This window comes from Pagrus pagrus (assembly GCF_965226575.1).
Source record: "Pagrus pagrus genome assembly, chromosome: 12".
Lineage (NCBI taxonomy): Eukaryota > Metazoa > Chordata > Actinopteri > Spariformes > Sparidae > Pagrus > Pagrus pagrus.
Window position 1 is genome coordinate 4,329,045 of NC_140196.1, and position 18,407 is coordinate 4,347,451.

The 18,407-nt window shown below is 42.6% G+C and overlaps 1 protein-coding gene and 1 long non-coding RNA gene across 9 annotated transcripts in view; one reads left to right on the forward strand and one right to left on the reverse strand.

The window, feature by feature from the left end:
• pard3ab (par-3 family cell polarity regulator alpha, b) overlaps nt 1–18,407 on the forward strand; it is a 248,697-nt gene that overhangs the window by 31,009 nt on the left and 199,281 nt on the right. For all 8 annotated transcript variants that reach the window (XM_084369105.1, XM_084369111.1, XM_084369108.1 and 5 more), the window contains exon 2: nt 9,179–9,280. In XM_084369105.1, coding sequence (XP_084225231.1) covers nt 9,179–9,280 — 102 coding nt within the window. The remainder of the gene's footprint in view (nt 1–9,178; nt 9,281–18,407) is intronic.
• On the reverse strand, nt 3,806–4,531 carry LOC311266279. The gene is made up of 2 exons (XR_014623692.1): nt 4,297–4,531; nt 3,806–4,160 (listed from the first exon to the last, which is right to left on the reverse strand). It is a non-coding gene; the product is annotated as an uncharacterized lncRNA (long non-coding RNA).

An 18,407-nucleotide genomic window follows, 5' to 3' on the forward strand; every position in this document is an offset into this window, starting at 1 on the left:
CCGGCCGTGAGTCTGGCAGCAGTCCAGAACCCTTGAATTCCACTTGGCACTTACATGAGGAGGAATGTTTGGCACTTGAATTGGGCAGGACTGTCGGTGCTACGCAGTCAGACAGGAGTGATGTAAATGCAGACATAGATGGTATGTAAACGACCCCCGACCGTATTTGCTGACCTCGATGTTGCCAGTTGTGTTTACATGAGTGTCTGTTTTCATAAAACTCACCGACATGACGCCAGAATAACGCGCATTATCATTCTAAGACTTGGGCTCAGTACGTAAGCATTATTTTTCCCGTTGTTTTATTTCTATTTTAATACTAGTAGACTAGTATCCTATTATATTTCTTTAATATAGTATATTTCTATTTCTATTTCTATTTAATAGTTTAAGCTTGTCTTAAAATGAATTAATTGTCCCACAAGAAGTTATTGTGACAATGCATACAAACACACAAACACACATTCATGTCAACAAGTTTCTGCCCTCACATATAAAAGTTTTGATTTTGTCTGTAGTGATCAATATATTGATAAGTGTGAGGTCTTAAAATGGTAACATAATCCAATGTGACAGTGGACATTGCTTACCAACAGTCCTGTTAGCGCTGGTGCTTAACTTGATACAAATCAAATCAATTTTAATTAATTGAGTTTTGATTTTAAGTTGACTAGAAAGAAAGAAACTGACAACCCGCACAAGTATTCTGAGACCATATACAGTACATGCACTCGCACACGTGTACCAATAAACACTAACAGAGTGCTTGTAGCTCCTTGTCACCACGCCACACTGACACATCTGTCTCTGTACAGACATCTGTCTGTGGTCTTACATGCATCACCGAGCACTTGAATGGCATTTTCCAATTTCCGCCTCTCTCCTCACTGGTGTCATTTACACTTCAATGAAAGGGTCTTTTGTTTCTTACCTCAACCTTGCTTTGACCCTGCAGTGGAGGTCACGTGCAGCGTGTAGCCCTGCCGTGGTTGTGCACACATCCGAACATCACAAGAGATTGAAAGGGGGATTTGTCGAGCTTGATAAGCAGAGCAGAGATGTTTGTATGCTAGATAAAGGCATGTTGTAACATTTGCAGAAGTCTGTTCTCTGTTTGAAAAAGCAGCAAACTGATTACTCATGCGGACATTTTTGAAAAAGGGTTTTAATTTATCAGCTCTTTTTAAGACGTTCTCTAAGGCTTGAGGAAACAAGTAGCAGTTAACCTGTATTTATTCAGGGAGGGTTCGCTTCAAAAACAACCTTTTTTTCCAGGAACCAGCCTGAATATGTTCACAGTCTCACCTGAGCTGCCCAACAACAACAGTCCTCTATTGAGGAGTACAAAGACAGCAGTTTGGTATTTAGTTCGTTTTCAGATGTCGGGGTAAGATCAGATCTTATGCTGACATGAATGCAAACATACTTTCATGAAAACAGTCATGTTAAATTGAAGTGCAGCATATGTAATACTTTCGTAACCCAATTCAATTTTCCTGCCCGCCCTGGGAATTGAAATACAGGATGTTTTTTAGTTACAGTACCAGGCCTCTGGATCTACACACAGCCAAAACAATAAAGTTAATTGTCGGTTTCATTCCACAGAGGATTAGATGGTACAATAAAGAGATTATAAGAATGGCATAAACTGTATTTTAGGGTTTTTTACAGATTTAACGCTGCTTTTATGTTTCTGTGGAATACTTTTTAACATTGTTATGCGTTTATGGTTTTGTTCTGTCATCTTGTGGGTATTTGAACCTTTTGTTTGGTAATTAGCGAAGGTGGAACTATTTAGTCACATGACTTGGACTCAAATCAATTTGATGACTTCAGTTTTGTAATGGCAATGACTGACTTAAGGCTGATGCCTCAAAGCAGCATCTCACACAGAATCCTCTAGGAAGTCAGGCACTTTCAAAAATACTCGGCAGGTGATTGGAGGAACCATCTGTCTGTTTTTCTATCACTGGCTAACTTTCACCAACCAGATCAACAGCAGGCGAGTGCTACCGCCAGTGGAGCCAGCTGTTAAGTCAAACTTACCAGAGTTGGTCGAGATAAGAGCAAACGCATCTTTTCCATCAAGAAAACCTTCAGTGCCGTTCTTTGCTCTTCCTTCGATTAAATATATATTGGTAGTTCCCCAGAAGTTGCTGATTGGCCCAACGCCTGTATGTTTGGCTGCAACCACATAGCACTAACACTTGAAGCATGGCAAGATGGATTTGTGAAATCACATGAATAAATAATCTCACAAATCCAGCTGCAGTGACTTGTTTGGAAACAGAAAGTTTAACCATTACTCCCTGTTAGTTACAGGGAAAATACTGTATGCTATAATACTGTTATGTAAATTGGATGAACTGACCCTATTAAATTGAAAAGGTATCTGTAAAGGAATGCACACACACGCCCACACACAGTCTTGACATCCAGTGACAATAAGCCTACTGTATGTCGTTAATCCATTGCTCATCGGTGTTTCCTGCTGTGAGGATAAAGCATGCGTTGACACAGATTGCATTGTGTCATTGTTGATGTCTTAATTCTAGCAGCTTCCACCATCTCATTGCCTTTAAGTGACTTCTCTTAGTCTCCATCTGGCCTTGGTTTAAAATAAAACCCCTCCCTTCTCTAAATCCTGAATCTACAATCGCTTAATTATTCTTTCAGATCTTCAGTGTTTCTTCTGCCCCATCCATTCTCACCAAACTGAGGAGGAGGAAGTCTGCAGCAGAATGCATTTTTTAGTGATGGGTGGCACTCTGGAGATTACAAAACGGTGTCACACTGAACTTCCAAACTACTTTACACAAGAAATGCTTTTTGATCTGCCGTGAACCCGCATCAGTGCAGCACCGCAGGCATGAAGCGAGCTGGATCTATGCAGAGGATTCCCAGAGAGGATTCTCTGCGGTGTTTGGGATATGAAACAAGCCCTAATGTGTGTCAAGTGTAGGACAGCATTCTATTAAAGTTTTATAAGAACGGCGAGAGGGAGGGAAAGGATGATGGGGCAATGGTGAGGAAGACTAGAAAGAATGGGATAACATTGATTGGAAATGAATCGGAAAAGCACGAACAAGGGTGAAAAGGCCGTGTAGCACCAGCCTGGATCTGACAGAAGGTTGCTGCTTAAGACCACAAAGACATTTTATCTTTGTGGTGCATTCGTGCATAGGAAATGGCAAATACAGTGTAAAGATTTGACCGGACTAAACATGTATGAACTGGAGTCGTACAGCTTCAAGATAAGCAGCATGTTTACTAGCCAAGCTGAGAAATGTTCACCTGGGTCCTGGGCAGTTTATGCAATGCAGTGCTTTGGAGTCATTCTGAACTTGATGGTGCATCATGCTGCAGTACATGTTGGTGTTCCCTCTCTGTGTAGGGTCTGTTCTGTTCAGGTCAACCTCATTTTGAATTGGGTCTGAATTTCTTTGGATTTATTTGAACCAGGACTGTGAAGTGTCATCAGCTCCCTTTTAGATTGTTGGACTTCAGGTTCAGGTTGGTTGTCTGCTAGCCTGGTATCGCCAGACCTCACCACACCTTTTATTTCCAAAATAATAAAATAATGCCCCTGGATAGCCCAACCTACCTATATTTGATCAACATTGCCTAGTTTGGTAGATAAATCTGAGTTTATAACTACAGCCAATCAGAGCAGCAGAATGTTGCTTTTCAAATCTCCACCAGTGACACTCTTGGTCATATCAAACCATTGTACCAAACTCTGTCTGGATGGATGGATGGCCAGACGAGTCTGCCAGGGCAAATGATGCATGAGCTCGCACACGTGTCTGGTTTCTAGGCTAGTTGGCCTTGTTTATTAGACATCTTCACAGCTGGTCCTCTGCATCTTTATCCTATGCATCGCTCCATTGATAGTCTGTATCACTCTGTCCTTCTTCATCATCTGAGATGGTGTACCAACTGCAGGAAGATGATGAAGAGGTGGAGACTTCATCTTCAGACGGCTCGTTTGAACCCTCAAAGCAGATCAGGAAGAAAGTGTTGTCGGAGCTCAACTCGGACTCGTTCGACGTGACGGAAGAATTCGTTGAGTCTTCAGTGTCCTGATAGTCGTCACTGAGATCCAGCTCTGAGATCAAACTGCTGAGGTAACTGAGTGACCTAGCTTGACACCAACTGTACTGTTGAAAAAGATATTTTTCCTCCATTAACTTGAGGTTTTGTAACTTATTGAGAGAAGTTAATTAACTAATAATGGATTAGCTGAAAGAATATTTTGGTAGATTAGTCAGTTGAAATAATCAATAGTTTCCCTACCTCCATGTCTATCAGTGCATTGTTGTTGTAGATGCATTGAAAGCTCAATAGATTGTTGTACAGGAGGAGCATCTGCACCACGTAACTGAACTCCTCTTCATCTGTTTCACCATCATACAATCTATGGTCAGCCTCGTAGTCGTTCTCATCTGACAGGAAGTCCGAGTCTGAGTCTTCCACAGACATTTTTGCTCTGACCCGGCTGTACTTGTGAGGGCAGCTGTGTCAGAATCAGTGTTGCCACAATAAATTCAACCTGTTTATTTTGCTGGGCAACCGTTTGGTGCTTTGATTTGAAAAGGCTTGTTTGAGGTCTGAACTGCTTTGGTGTTCTCTGCAAGGTTGGATTGTAGATCAGGATTTTTGATTTATTGTTTCTCTCAACTGAAGGTCGACATGCCCTTAAACTTCAGACTTTATAGCAAACCGGCATTTTTGTTTCTCTTATTTTTCGAAGCAACCGTCTTACAAAAGAAGAATCTCAGAAATGATGATCTTCTCCTCCACACAACTATTATTACGCAGCTGAAGACAAAACCTCCTGGCCCACCACTGCATCACTTCCAATGCTATTATTTTACAACTAAACTACAGTTAAACTTGACATATATTTTTTTAATAACACCTATATGGCAGAGGTTATATGATAACATGATTATAGATAATGCACATGGTGTGATAACTGTCAGTTTCAGTGCCAGGGTATACGACTGCCACACTCCAATTTGCAAATAAATGAATTACAGATTGATATTTTTTTAGTTATTAAGTTTTCACTAACTCACAGTCCAGTCCAAACATACTATTATTGTCCGCAATCATCTGGGCTTTTCCTTAATCTGATCTTTATTCCATGTTTTGAATACAAACACCGAATGATTGCGCCCAATCAAGTAAAGTTTTGCTTGGTAAAACCAGGATATGTAACTTTTTATACGATTTAATGAAGGCTATTATAGAATTCATTATTGTCTAATAACACGGGGACATACTTGTAATGGTGGGCATGGACCTCTTCATGGATCCTCTTCCTTTTTATGGTGCTGTTGCAGAGCAGCGAGCACCTCGGGAACGTTTGGCTCTCTCCAACATAGTGCTGGGCTTTCCCCGCAGCCGGCGTGTTGGCCTTGGCCTCCTTCCAGGTCTGTCGGGCCGATGAGGGGCCACAGCAGGCGATGCTGTCTTTGATCTCACTCCAGATCTGTCCTTAGTTTTTTGATGGGATACTTCAGATAAGGGCCTGCCAGATTAACGTCATGGGAATCTCAATCGGGCCCCCCGAGGGAGCAGACGAGAGTAAAGATCTAAAGTTAAGAAGCTTGTTATCTTATTTTTCAAATATCACACGAGACATTAAAGGTGATGGCGTCATCTTAAGTGGAGGTACCTGCATCTGAGCTCTCGTGTGTATGTGTGTGTGTTTCTGTATCTAGCGTGCTATAACCTTGTTTACTATGTGACTGGTCTCCTGTCTTCAGTTTGGCACCATGGCATTTACTGTGAGCTATTTTTACCAGATGAACTTGGCCCCCACAGATTGGCACACTAACACACACACATACACACACAACATTTTACACACCCTTTGATGTGGCTTGCCTCGCCCGGTCCCAACAGTTGGATACATATATATGAAGTTGATATAGGCAGCCACCACACATAATAAACCCACACAGACACACACATAAACACTGTCATAACATCACTTATTCAAATCTAAACTTAGGTGGGGCTTGGTTTAAAGAAAGCTTGTGGTCTCCAGTTTGGGATCCTCACGTCTTATTGTTGATTGTGTATATGATGTGTGAGGCTCCATTCAGATATTTCAGCCCACATGTGACACACACTGCATGTGATGTGTGTTATTATAGTGAGTCATTTTTAATGCATTGTTATGATTAACTTGTGGACAATCTGCCCTCACTCTATCCCTCTCATCTACCCTTCTACCTCTCCCTGCAACTGGTTGGTGCAATGTCTTATAAGTACCTTGCGGTATTGATAGTTTCGGTCGGATGCATAATTGATGGTCGGATGCATAATTGATGGCAAGGCAAACTTTCAAAGCAATTCTCAAGAAAGGTTGTTGATTTTTGAGAGACACATCATGCATTCACACTCAGCTTGGAAGCTTTTGACCTAAGAGATGGAGATGGAGAGATCAGATTAAGCCTCAGGTTGCCTCCCTGCGATTAATTGTTGTAAATTTGGTGGTGAGAAGTGGCCAAGAAAGGCAGAAGAGCTTAACTTGGCACTTTAATATTTGCTTATTTATCATAAACCATATAGTCCTATAGTCAATTTTATATTGAACACTTAAATTGCGCATTGCAGATTTTCCTCATATCATGCAGGTCTAGTTTGGGCACATTTTTACATTTGCAAAAGTGTATAAAATGCGCTTTTTAACAATCTTTTTGGTGATTTTTTTGTTGTTGTAATTTTCCGAGGTCAGATCCTCAGGCAGGTGACTTAATCTGGTGTTTCATGGACTTTCTTGGTGTTTTTTTGCCATAAACCGACTCATTTATGTTGGTTTTTAGGAGCTGTCTCAATTAACTTGAAACAGAAATCTGCAATGTGTTTTGGCTGAAATGGGTTAACGTAAACAGTGAAAACAGTTGACATGCTGGCCTCCTTTTCTTCTTAAACAGCTACTTTGGAAGCAAGAAAATGACGGACGGCAGCAACTTTAACACACACACACACACACACACACACACACACACACACACACACACACACACACACACAAACCTGCAGTAATTAGTTTGCATTGCTTTGTTGACAGATGCAGATCTAGTGGACGTTGGCTACTTCCTGCATTTCTGTGTCAGATAAGACTTTTACAGCACAGCTCTGATCCAGAGAGTAAACAGCTGGTTTATTTTTAACCTACGTCCGCTTTAAGTTAGATTCACTTTTGTGAAAAACATACTACCTACGGTTGATGACACAGAGGCTTTCTGTCCATGTTTGTTTACCTGCTCTGATCTGCAAGAGTTTGTCACCTGTGTGATACACAAGAGCCTATTCGTTGGTGTGTTGTGATGCCATTAGAGTCCAGATTGTTTCCTTATATAACTAGAAAGAAAACGTATTTAAAATTACGAACCTCTGGTCTTTTTTCACAGTGGGATACAGGTCCGTGTGTGTTTCTGCGTTTGTGTGTAAATTCAGATTTTCACATTGAGCTCCGTCAGCTGAAATCCACAGGGTCTCTGTGTCGAGGGGGGTGGGTGACACAAAGTGACACAAGCTGTCACAGTCCATGACATCTGTCACTGCAGGATGACAGTCTGTTTGTAGCTGACATCAAACGACACGTAGAAAATACTAATGTGAGCTTTCTTCTTTTCTTCTTTTGCTTCTTTTCTTCTTTTGTTGTGACGTCCTCTCATCACTGCGGCTCCTCCACTCAACCTGTAATTTTACTCTTAAATCTTTCTCTGTAGATTTCTAACTTAAGATACAATCTGAGGGATTTGTACATTTACAAATCTTTTCCTTTATTTATTTATAGGACTTGTTGCACTGGGCTCGCTTAAGATCACGTCAGTTGTGCAGTGTGGACGGCACCTTTTTTAGAAATATTGTTACTTAGGTTTTTATACTTTAAAACGCCTCGTATGCACTCCAAAAAACTCTGCCAGGATGCAGAAACTTACATTAACTAGCAAAATGAGAAGTTGGAGAACATTAAATAGGAGTTTATGGAAAGGAACAATGAAATTACTGCTTTTTACATTGCTTATTAACAGATTTTGTCTTTCTTTCTACATTCTTCTGTACCTGTGTGTCTCCCGCCACCTCTCTTTATCCTTTGATCATTCCTTCCGTGTCTCCATTTCTCCCTGTGAAGCCTTTTATCAAGTGTTATTCTTCCAGTTAAGTGTTATTATCCCTCTGTAATGTGTCTGGTGCCCTTTTGCAGTGAGCTGCGTGCGCTACAGTGAACTGGAACCGTACAAGTGGGTAATGAGGCTGTAACCCTCGGGGCTGCTGTGTGCAGGTTGAGCCCTAACAGTCACGTCTTGACTCATAACTTTGTCAGGTGACGCCTGCACAATTAAAGTACCTTCATATTCACAAAGGCACTGTGTTTATTCTGTCTTTGGCTTGCAGTGAAGTGAACTCCCATCTCCGACTGTGTTTACTATGATGAAATAGATGTATCTTTTTATTTACCTTCTCAATCTAGAATTATTGGTCATATTGCTTCGAGCTATGTTTTTGTACGAATACCGACGCGTAGTAGAAGTTTTTTCTCGCTCTTGTTTTGATTCACATCCCTCCTCACCCCTATCCTGCTCTTTCCGTCTTTATCTCCCCACTTCTGCTAATCTACTGTGACCTTTGCGTGCGTTTTTTCCTGTGAATACAGTAGTCAAGAAATTGGGCTCAATTACAGTAGCCATGGTTGGGATTCCCCTCGGGGGGCCCCCATGATTGTGTGCACCCTGCTTGAAGAGCCACAACGACAAAATGAATGTCACGCTTAAGTGCCTGTTTGAAGCTTTTACAGGCAGACATTTGTTGGAGTTAAGCTTTTATTTATGCATCATTTTCTTGTCAGTGCTGCTCGTCAAATCGCTCTGCAACCCTTTAATCAATTCTCATACTTTTTTTCTTAGTTTTTCAAAAACTTCAGGCTGCACAAATATCTACATTGTTGATTTTACTCACATCATCTTAAGTTCAGTTGTTATCGTCAAGTTTCCCTGCCTCCTTGTGCTCTTTGTGCTAAGTTGTTTTTCAGTCGTACAGTGTCAACAATTTCTGTTGATAAAATCTCCCACGTTCTTAAAAATGAGAGTCATATAAGTTTAATCCTAATGCGTACAAAATGTCTTTACACATCTTCATTTTCTCTGTTTTCCAGGATGCCAGCTACTGGCTGCAGGTTCACCGGTTGGAGCACGGCGACGGCGGCATCCTCGACCTGGATGATGTACTCTGCGACGTGGCCGACGACAAAGACAGGGTGAGTGAGAATATGAACCATGGACAAAGCTAAGCAGAAGCTTTGGTGGTTATTTCCTGCTGTCCTCTTGTGACATGCTGCTTGTTAATGTTAATGCCATTAATGATGCGTGTTCAACGTATATTTCTTTCTTCACAAAGACTCCCAATTGGTCGGCCTCAGGAATGAAGTTTTTGTGTTTTGCTAAAGCAAATATTCGTACATTCATATTTACTGATCAGTATTTGCGTGTTGTGGGAAATCATTTGTCAGTTTCATGGTGAAAAACAAAGAAGAGTTTAATTCAAGCAGGGTTTCCTGTTGCTGCAGAGGAAGTGCTTCCTGACCCATGGGATAAGAGAGTTTCTTGTGTACAGGAGCAGCCCTTATCACAGTTTCTCAGCTTTGATTAATAGCACAGTATAACATGTCTTTGATCTGTGAAGGCCTTTATGTGTTTACATTAGCCATGCATATCTAATCTTAAAAAGTAGGTCTAGGTCGGTGTGCCTTGCTGACTCTGGCACCAGCAGCTGCTTCTCTTCTCAATCTCAATCATTGTGGAGCTGAGTGCATGAACAAGAGCCTCATTTCTACCGCCACCGTGAGCCTAAAATGGATGTCGAAGCACGTATCGATACTTGTGCCCACTCCACCGCTCATTAGACCTGTCAGTGAGAAGAAGAGGTGCAGCTGAACTGATTGTGTCACAGTGGTGAGGTCCTCTGTGTACAACGCAGCAGCTCATCACGCATAACTATTTATAGTGCCCATACAATTAATTCATCACGTGTACCTGCTAAATCATAATCACTGTGATATCTCAGGCATCATTATCCTCTTTTGAAGAAGAAAAGAATAAAACCATCTCTTATTAATATTTTTTTTAATTCAGTCTATGGCCTAACAACAAGCAATGATTGACGATGAGTTTTTAGGTCTGTGCTTTTGCGTTGCTCGTGAAAGTTCCTCAGAAGTTTCTCACACTGGTCCGACTTCAGCCCTTGAACTTGGCCAGTGTCAAAAGCCTGACAATCATCCCGCCTCAGGGCCCGGTTCATCCATCCATCGCCTCTGGTGCAGCTTAAGTGAGGAAACGCTCATCGTGACTGACAGCCCCGGAGGTCACAGGGTCACATTCTCTACTGTTGTTCAATATTTCAGTAGATTCCTCTGATGAGAGATGAGAGATGAGGTTGGATTTGAACGTGTAGGCTGCAATGAATGATGATGTTTTAATTGTCGATTAATTTGTCGATTACAGTCTTGATTGATTTAGCAGCCCTAAAGTTTGCAGGAAAAGAAAGACAGTGACTTTCGTCATGCTCATTTCTTCAAATCAAAAGAGAAAACAAGTATTGTGTAAAGAGACGCATCCTGTCGGGACTGGTTCTTGGTGAAACGGTAGCACTTGAATGCCTCTCCACTCCTCGCAACCACCATGTTTACAGTAATTATACAGTACTTCTTCTGTGCAGTTGATTTGACAGTGTTTGCCTGATGACAGAAAAATAGATTCAGACGATTACTCTCTGTGAGTTTATCCTGGTGAAAGTACGACTCAGCTGCCGGACAGAAATCTTTCTACTTTTTCTTTTCAGAGGTGAGGAGCGTAACGTTTGTTTTCTCACAGGGCACACAAGTTTTGGCAAGACTTTCGTGGCCCTACTGTGAAATACAACTCAAGCAAAACTTAAATGTGACAGAGAATTTCAAGTTCAAGTGTGTGAGAAATATTTCACCTCTGCCCTCTGAGGTGCAGCGTCGAGCTGAAAGGTATTTTAACGCTGTTGGTGGCGACGCTTTCTCTTCTGCAACTATGTCAGCATCATGTTTATAGGCCTCCAGGTGTGAGTGTGAGTCTGTGTGTGTGTGTGTGTCAGTGTGTACCCTCCTGACGAGCTGTCATCATGCTACCTCTTAACATCCCTCCATCTTTCCGTTCCACTCGCTCCTTCGTCCCTACAGGCGTTTTCCACAGGAGAGAATGTGTACATTTCATACCTGACAACCCTTCAGCCGCGCTCACGCACATCTGCACCACTCTCACTGCTTTGACAACCTCATCCATTGGGGATCGGTTTATGTTTTGGTCCTCTGCACCTTTAATGTAAAAACTGAGAAACAAAAACCAGTGCACCTGTAAAGCTGCATGATATTTAGTGAGATTCAGTGTTTCTTCAGCATCCAGATGTGTGAAGCAGTGATGTCATGAAAATGAAATGAATTTTATTGATTATGAGGTTAATTATTTGTTTTAAGGTTGGTCAATAATGTTGTTAAATGTGAAGAATGCCCTTTGCATGTTGTTTTTAAATGGCATGTTTTGCCCGCCAATAGTCAAGAACTGTCCTTAACAAGGAATGTTTTGCTGCTGAGCGTCTAAACGTCCAGACACGACCAGTGTAAGACACAAAAGACACTTAAAAATGATCCTCAACATGCAAGTTTAATTAATTTCAAATGATGTCTTCAACTTAAGTCAAAAGTCTGTTCTTGGTGTCCGTGAACTGGAAGATTCAAGTTTCCACATCACACTTCTTATTGGACCACATGTCCTAAATGTCGTCCTGCAAGGTGAAGCCCCAACATCAAATTTAAATACCTGACCTGAATCAAATGACCTTTCTGAATCAACACTAAGTGAGACAGCATGCAGGAGCTCTTCACTTTTGTTTTAAGTTTTGCTTCCCCATGATGCTCTCAACACAGTCAGGCAGTGCAGAGATATATTTTCAGTGTTTAGACTTGGTTAGGTCGGCAAATATCTAATCAAAGAACCAAAAAAACACTGAGTGCCATCCTCTGCCCGCTGAAGCCACACAGATAAAAAAATCATTAACAGCATAACGGTTGGAGGCAGTGTGATGTTGGCGCTGTATCAACTACAACCCGCTTTTTTGTTCAGCGATTATAATCTCATCTTCGTCTGATTCATCTTGGCACATTGTGAAGTTAATGTGGAATTGAAAATGTACTCAAAGGCAGAATGTGTGGTAATGACTTTCATTGGAGTCGGGGTTATGTTATCTGCCATGTTGCCAGCAGCTATTCAGGTAATGTACAGCTCGCTGGTGCTCTGCCAAGCACAGCGTAGAAGGAATGCAACATGAAGCTGGCGTGGGTCCGTCAGCGGAGGAGAAACGGAGTGGATTTCTCTGGTGCTCTATTTATTTAGCTAAAAATAAAACATTAAAATTTGGTTCTCAGAGTCTTTGCAGTTAGAGCCCTGATTTGAGATGATCTCAACTAATGAGTGCTGTTTTAAGTGCACTTATCATACACTTTGTCCCCTCGCTATCACTTACCACTAAAGAGTGACGAAGTTGCAGTCGGCACCGTGAAGTTTTTGCCCTTTGCTAAGTCGCTGTTTCTCTTCGACTGCTCCCTGGCTGAATAAATACTGAAAGAGGATCATTGGTTCGGCCTCAGTCCACTGCGATGAGGAAGCTGTGGCAGTGAAGCTGACTGATGGCCAGCAAACTGACTCCTCTTTAAATCCCACTGTATAACTCAGGACTGAGTGTTTGCACTCCGGTCGAGCCAGGAGCGCACACAGTGGAAAGTGGGGCTCCGAGCCACAGTTCATGGCCTCTGCTGGCCCACATCCCTGCGCTCTGTGTGTGTGTGTGTGTGTGTGCGCGCTTGTGTGTTTGTATGTGTGTGAGAGAGAATCCCAGTGTGAGTCCTCTGTTTGTATCTGCTCAGAGCACAGCTGTGTGACTGTGTCTGAGTGTGTGTGTGTGTGTGGCTGTGTCTGAGTGTGTGTGTGTGTGTGTGTGTCACTGTGTGTGTGTGTGTGTGCGCGCGACTGTCTGAGTGTGTGTGTGCGACTGTGTCTGAGTGTGTGTGCATGTGGACAGGCTGTGAGTACAAGTGTGTAAAAAGGAATCAGCTGCTTTGTGTGTGTGTTTGTGTCATGGATGTGCATTTGGTTCCTGACCTCTGACCTCGATGTTGTTTGGTGATGTTAAGCGCAGCTGCTGTTGTGGGGAAAATTAAATCAAGCCAGGCTTTTCTGTCATTGTGTCCAGAAATATCAATCATATTAATGTGATTATGTTAAAACACCACTGCTTGGTATGTGTGTGTGTGTGTGTGTGTGTGTGTGTGTGTTTTTGTGTGTGTCAAAAGGAAGAAGAGAGGGGGAGACAAGTGGACAAAATAACACAACTGCTGTACATGACAGTTGTTTGACGTCTTGCTTTCTTGTTGGTTTCCCTCCGTCTCAGCTTGTTTGTGCACGTGTGTGTTCTGTGTTTCCCAAATGCTGTGTTGTTACTGTGAAATACACTCAAACTCAATTTAGGCTGCGACTAACGATGATTTTCATTCTTGATAAATGCAGATTATTTTCTCAATTAATTGTTAAGTCTATAAAATGCTCGTCACAATTTCCCAGAGCCCAAAGTGACGTCTTCAGGTTGCTTCATTTGTCCAACCAGCAGTCTAAAAGCCAAAGACTCTTCATTTCAAAGACTCTTTCAGTTCGACACGTGCACAAAAAAACGATTTTCAAAATAGCTGGCGATGAATCTTTTCTCGATTGTTGCAGCTCTAAACCCAATCCAGTGTGTTCTTATTTATGAATTCATAAAGTAAAACTGAAACTGATAATTTAGACTTAACAAAACATGTGCAGTGTCATTATACTGTAGAGCTGTTTGGCTTTAGTCGTCCTGAAATGAATAATCTTTTGACAAATATTATTCTTGAGTCTTGAAAATCTCCTGCAGCCCAGTTATTTTATTAGGTGTCCCTCAAGTGTTTCAAAATGCCCACGCAATAACAAGTAAAGCCGGATGATAATTGCCTTATTTTATGTGTTGTCTGGTATCTGCGGGTATTTTTTAAAGAGATAATAATGCAGAATAAAATGTTGGGGGTAATTTATACGTATTAAATTCTCATTCTCACCGTTAGTGTGCAGTGTTTGAAAACCACATATGAGGGATCACTGCAAAACATGGCCGATATATCGATATATCGGAGTTTTTCACTTCCTCATACTGGTGTTGGCATTGCCCCCAGAATTCAAGAATCAGCCGGGCTCTAATATCAAGAGATCTGGTTTTCATATGTCATGGGTGGAAGACGCTGGATTACTGTCGATGGAGGTCTAAAACGGACAGAATCATGGACTTGGCCAGAGAAAAGAGGGAAAGATGAAGCGTGTGTGAGAGTGTGAGTGACTCCATGTGGCCCACTAAACATGACTGGTGGTCTCCTGGCAGCTGTGACTCATCTCTGCCATTCCACAGGAGCTTTTTAAAGACTGGAAGGAATGGCTGGCCCATCACACAAGGACACTTTTATTAGCTTACACTGGAATGAAACACGCAGGGCTGCATGTAGCGCTCGTCCCGGGACTACAAGTAATATACTGTGCACTTTCAGTGCTTTTTCGTTGGGTGTGTGTTTTTTTTCTTCTTCTTCTTCTTCTGTTAGAATGGAGTTAAGTGTAAAAGTATGATCAGTATCCTCATGCCAGGAAAAAATAGCGGCTTGCCCTCGGACTTTACCGAATGTTTTTCCAGATGCCATCTTTCCATCCGCTCATCATCCTTCCTTCCACTTCTTACTTTTTTTTCCACCTCTCACACTCAGTGAGCAGGCCGCCTCTCAGACACGAGCTTATCTGTGACCTTTAAAGAACTCAGTCGCTCGTGGGGAATCAACTTTCTGGCAGCCTGATCTGTGTTCATTCAGTCGGTGGTCGTCATGCTGAGGCCATGGAAAATACTTGTTTCTGATTGGCTGGCAGGTGTCTGGAAAATCTCTGATGCCGTCGTAGGATCTTTATAAATTAACAGATTTAAATCCTTACTTATGTTTTCACATTGGCGTACACATACTTCAGTAAAGGATCTGAGTACATCTTCTGACACTGTAGATGAAGCCATAAATCATTAGTGCAAGTACAGTTTATATATATGTGTGTATATTTATATGTATGTGTATGTATGTTGTTTCAAAGGTTGTACATTGTAAAACAAGTATTTATTATCCCTTTAAAAGGCCGACCTTCATCCTGTGTTGTCTTAAGTCCAAGGCTAGTGTGGGCGACGGTTAGTACTAGCTACTCTTTTGCAAATACACACACACACCTTGCAGCTCAATTACACACACACACACACACACACACACACACACACACACACACACACACACACACACACACACACACCCACTGTGTTATCCAGGGCACGCACACAGATACTCGTCAGATTATATACACATTCATGCACACATAGACAAAGAGGCACACACACATTTTTGTCATCATCTGTCATACACTCTTTTCACTCTAACACAGACACACACACACACACACACACACACACACTCGGTGCCCTGACATACCTCAGGTGTCCGGTGACGGGCTCGTCCCTACATACACTCCTGCAGCGATGTCACGACCCTGACTGATGGCACCTGGGCTGTGCCATCGCCACATTCCTGTGTGTGTGTGTGTCTGTGTGTAGTCGGGGTGTGCCGCACAGCTGCGCCCGCCGCTACTCCATCACTGACAAGTTTGGCCCCGGTCAGCGTGGTGCCTGGGTGTGTGTGTGACACACATACTGAATGTTTAGCTCTGTGTGTGTTTGCGTGTACCATTGTCATCACTGATCATATCGGGTCATGTTTGTGTGCAGTTAAACTCGGAGCACTTTTAATATGCGCTTCACATTTTTGCACATTCTGTAAATGTTTCACATTTGTTCATGTCAGGATCTATTTTCCAAGCTCGCGTGGTGAGCGGCGGAAGACTTCTTATTTCGATCGACGCATTCCTCGTATCGTATTCTTTTCTCGATTGCTCTCGATCCAGACGACATCCTGCGCTGAGCTGGATATAGACGTGTCTCGCAGCGTCGGGAGACAAGCAGACGGTCTGACAGACAGACAGGAGGGGCCACGAGGTTAAATAAACCCAGAGGAGTTTCCTAAAACGACTCCTTCGGTCTCCTGCCTGTGATGTTGCAGAAATGTCAACAGACAGACTGGCTACCAGTCTCACATTTGTGTGTGTGTGTCTGTGTGTGTGTGTGTGTGTGTGTGTGTGTGTGTGTGTGTTAGCCTGTGGGATGAAGTGGTTTGATACCTGTGTCTCAACTGACATTTTAACATCAGACCCTGCTACTGGATAACATTGCAGTATTTACTGAAGGAGCTACTTGTTTTCAGGCCCTCTTGTTTTTAATATACGATGCTTTGCTCACTGAATTGATTTGGGACTTTGGTACAAGATATGTATTGATGATCTATCCCTGCGCCTCCTGACTTTCATTCTACACTGAGCATTGAATTGAGATGTCATGCACTTCGCAGCATATGAACTGCAAACGTGTCCATATTCAATCAGTAGCAGATGAGGAGGAAGATTCTGTCTTCAACAGCAAGCTGCAGACGTGTGCAATAAAATCCTCCTCCTTATCCTGTAAAACGTGACGGTGGGCCGCAGCCTCTCCCAGCATGCACTTGTGTGTGAGAAGAGTAACGTCCCAGTGCAGCAGCACATCATCCTCCTCTAGACAGCCACCTCTTCCTCACCCCCACGACGGCGTCGAGCCTGTTTTAGCTGACACAAATAAAAACACTGGAGTGTTCACACGTATTGATCTCATGTCTCTGTAAATGTTGTGTGTTGTTGATATGGATTTTCTGAGTGCAGACATGCAGAGATGCTGTGAAACTGAATCCCACTGAGGCCTGTTATCATAGACGCTGACTGATGCTGAATATGGAGATTTAAAACCACTGCTTTCCGGAAAAAGAAATATTTTTGTGTAAGATGATGCGGTAAGGTACAATGTCAAAACTGACATGTATACGTGCTTTTGACTATTTATTTATTTCATCAGTTGATTCATGACTCTTTCTAATTAACCCCATGAAAATGGACCAATCTTAAAAGAAAATAATAGCCAGAGCTTTCATTCTTCTGCAGCATAAAACTAACTTCTGTCTGACGTGTTATTGCGTTGTACTGCAAAATGTGATGACAAAGCACAGTGAATTGACACTGGAGGAGTTAAAGAAGGTCGATTAAAGGATACAGTTTCAGTAACTTCCTCAGTCGTCATGGTTGATTGACTTACACGGCCTTTTAGCTCAGGTTGTACAGATTTTAGGGATATATGAAGATACTCCATGAAGTGATATTGCAATGAGCAGAAATACCAGTGTAGGAGTTTAACACCACCACACCACACAGTGTTTGTGTTTGCAGACGGAGTTGAATTTCTCAGAAGCCTTGATGCCGTCATTTAATGCCACCTGAGCCTGAATGTCACAGCTCTCACCTGGTGACAACAACTGTAACGTCTTTTTAAAGCCATCTTGGGAGATGGATGCCACAGATAGTGCTGTTGCGAGAGGGATGTGGGCCTGGACCGGTGCCTGTGTGGAACTCCTCCAACATCAACTACATGGTTGGGATGGACGAGAGGTCAGCCGAAACGAGAACGTCACAGCTAAATGGAGGATAAAAGCCGGCACTCCTTTTTCTGTCGTGTCGGCTGTCACTGCTCATGCTTTTCACCCCGTTTCTTCAAACTGCCGTAAACACAACATGCATCACTTCCTGTGCACTTCCTGTCCATTTTCTTAAACAGGAAAACCTCCAAAACATTCCAGAGAAGTATAATGTGAAGGCTTCAGAAAATAACAGTCCTGCTCATTAACAGAATAATTTCCCTGTGACGCATGCAGGGACATTTTTCTTTCACCAAACCACACCCGGCCAACCCCCTCCTCCGCCCCAAAGATCTTCCCCTGCGCGTGTTAGTGATGACCTCATTTATTCCAGGCGAGCCCTGCTCCTCCTCCTCCCCCTCCTCCCCCTCCTCCCCTTTAGTCTTCCCTCTCTCCAGCCTCCTAATGAGAACAAGATGACAACTTTATACCAGACTCAGCCGGGGTGACACAGAAACTTCCCTCTGATAGGCAGAGGACAGCCTAAGACTGACAGACACTAGATATGCATGTACCGTGCATGTGCCGTGTCTAACCTCAGCTGCTACTCATATTTTAGGTTACCACTAGTCTGCAAAATGTCTGAAAATGATGATAAATAACCACAACGGTTTCCCAAAGCCTGAGGTGAATATGAGTCAAGTATTTTGTCCGACCAAAACCCAAAACC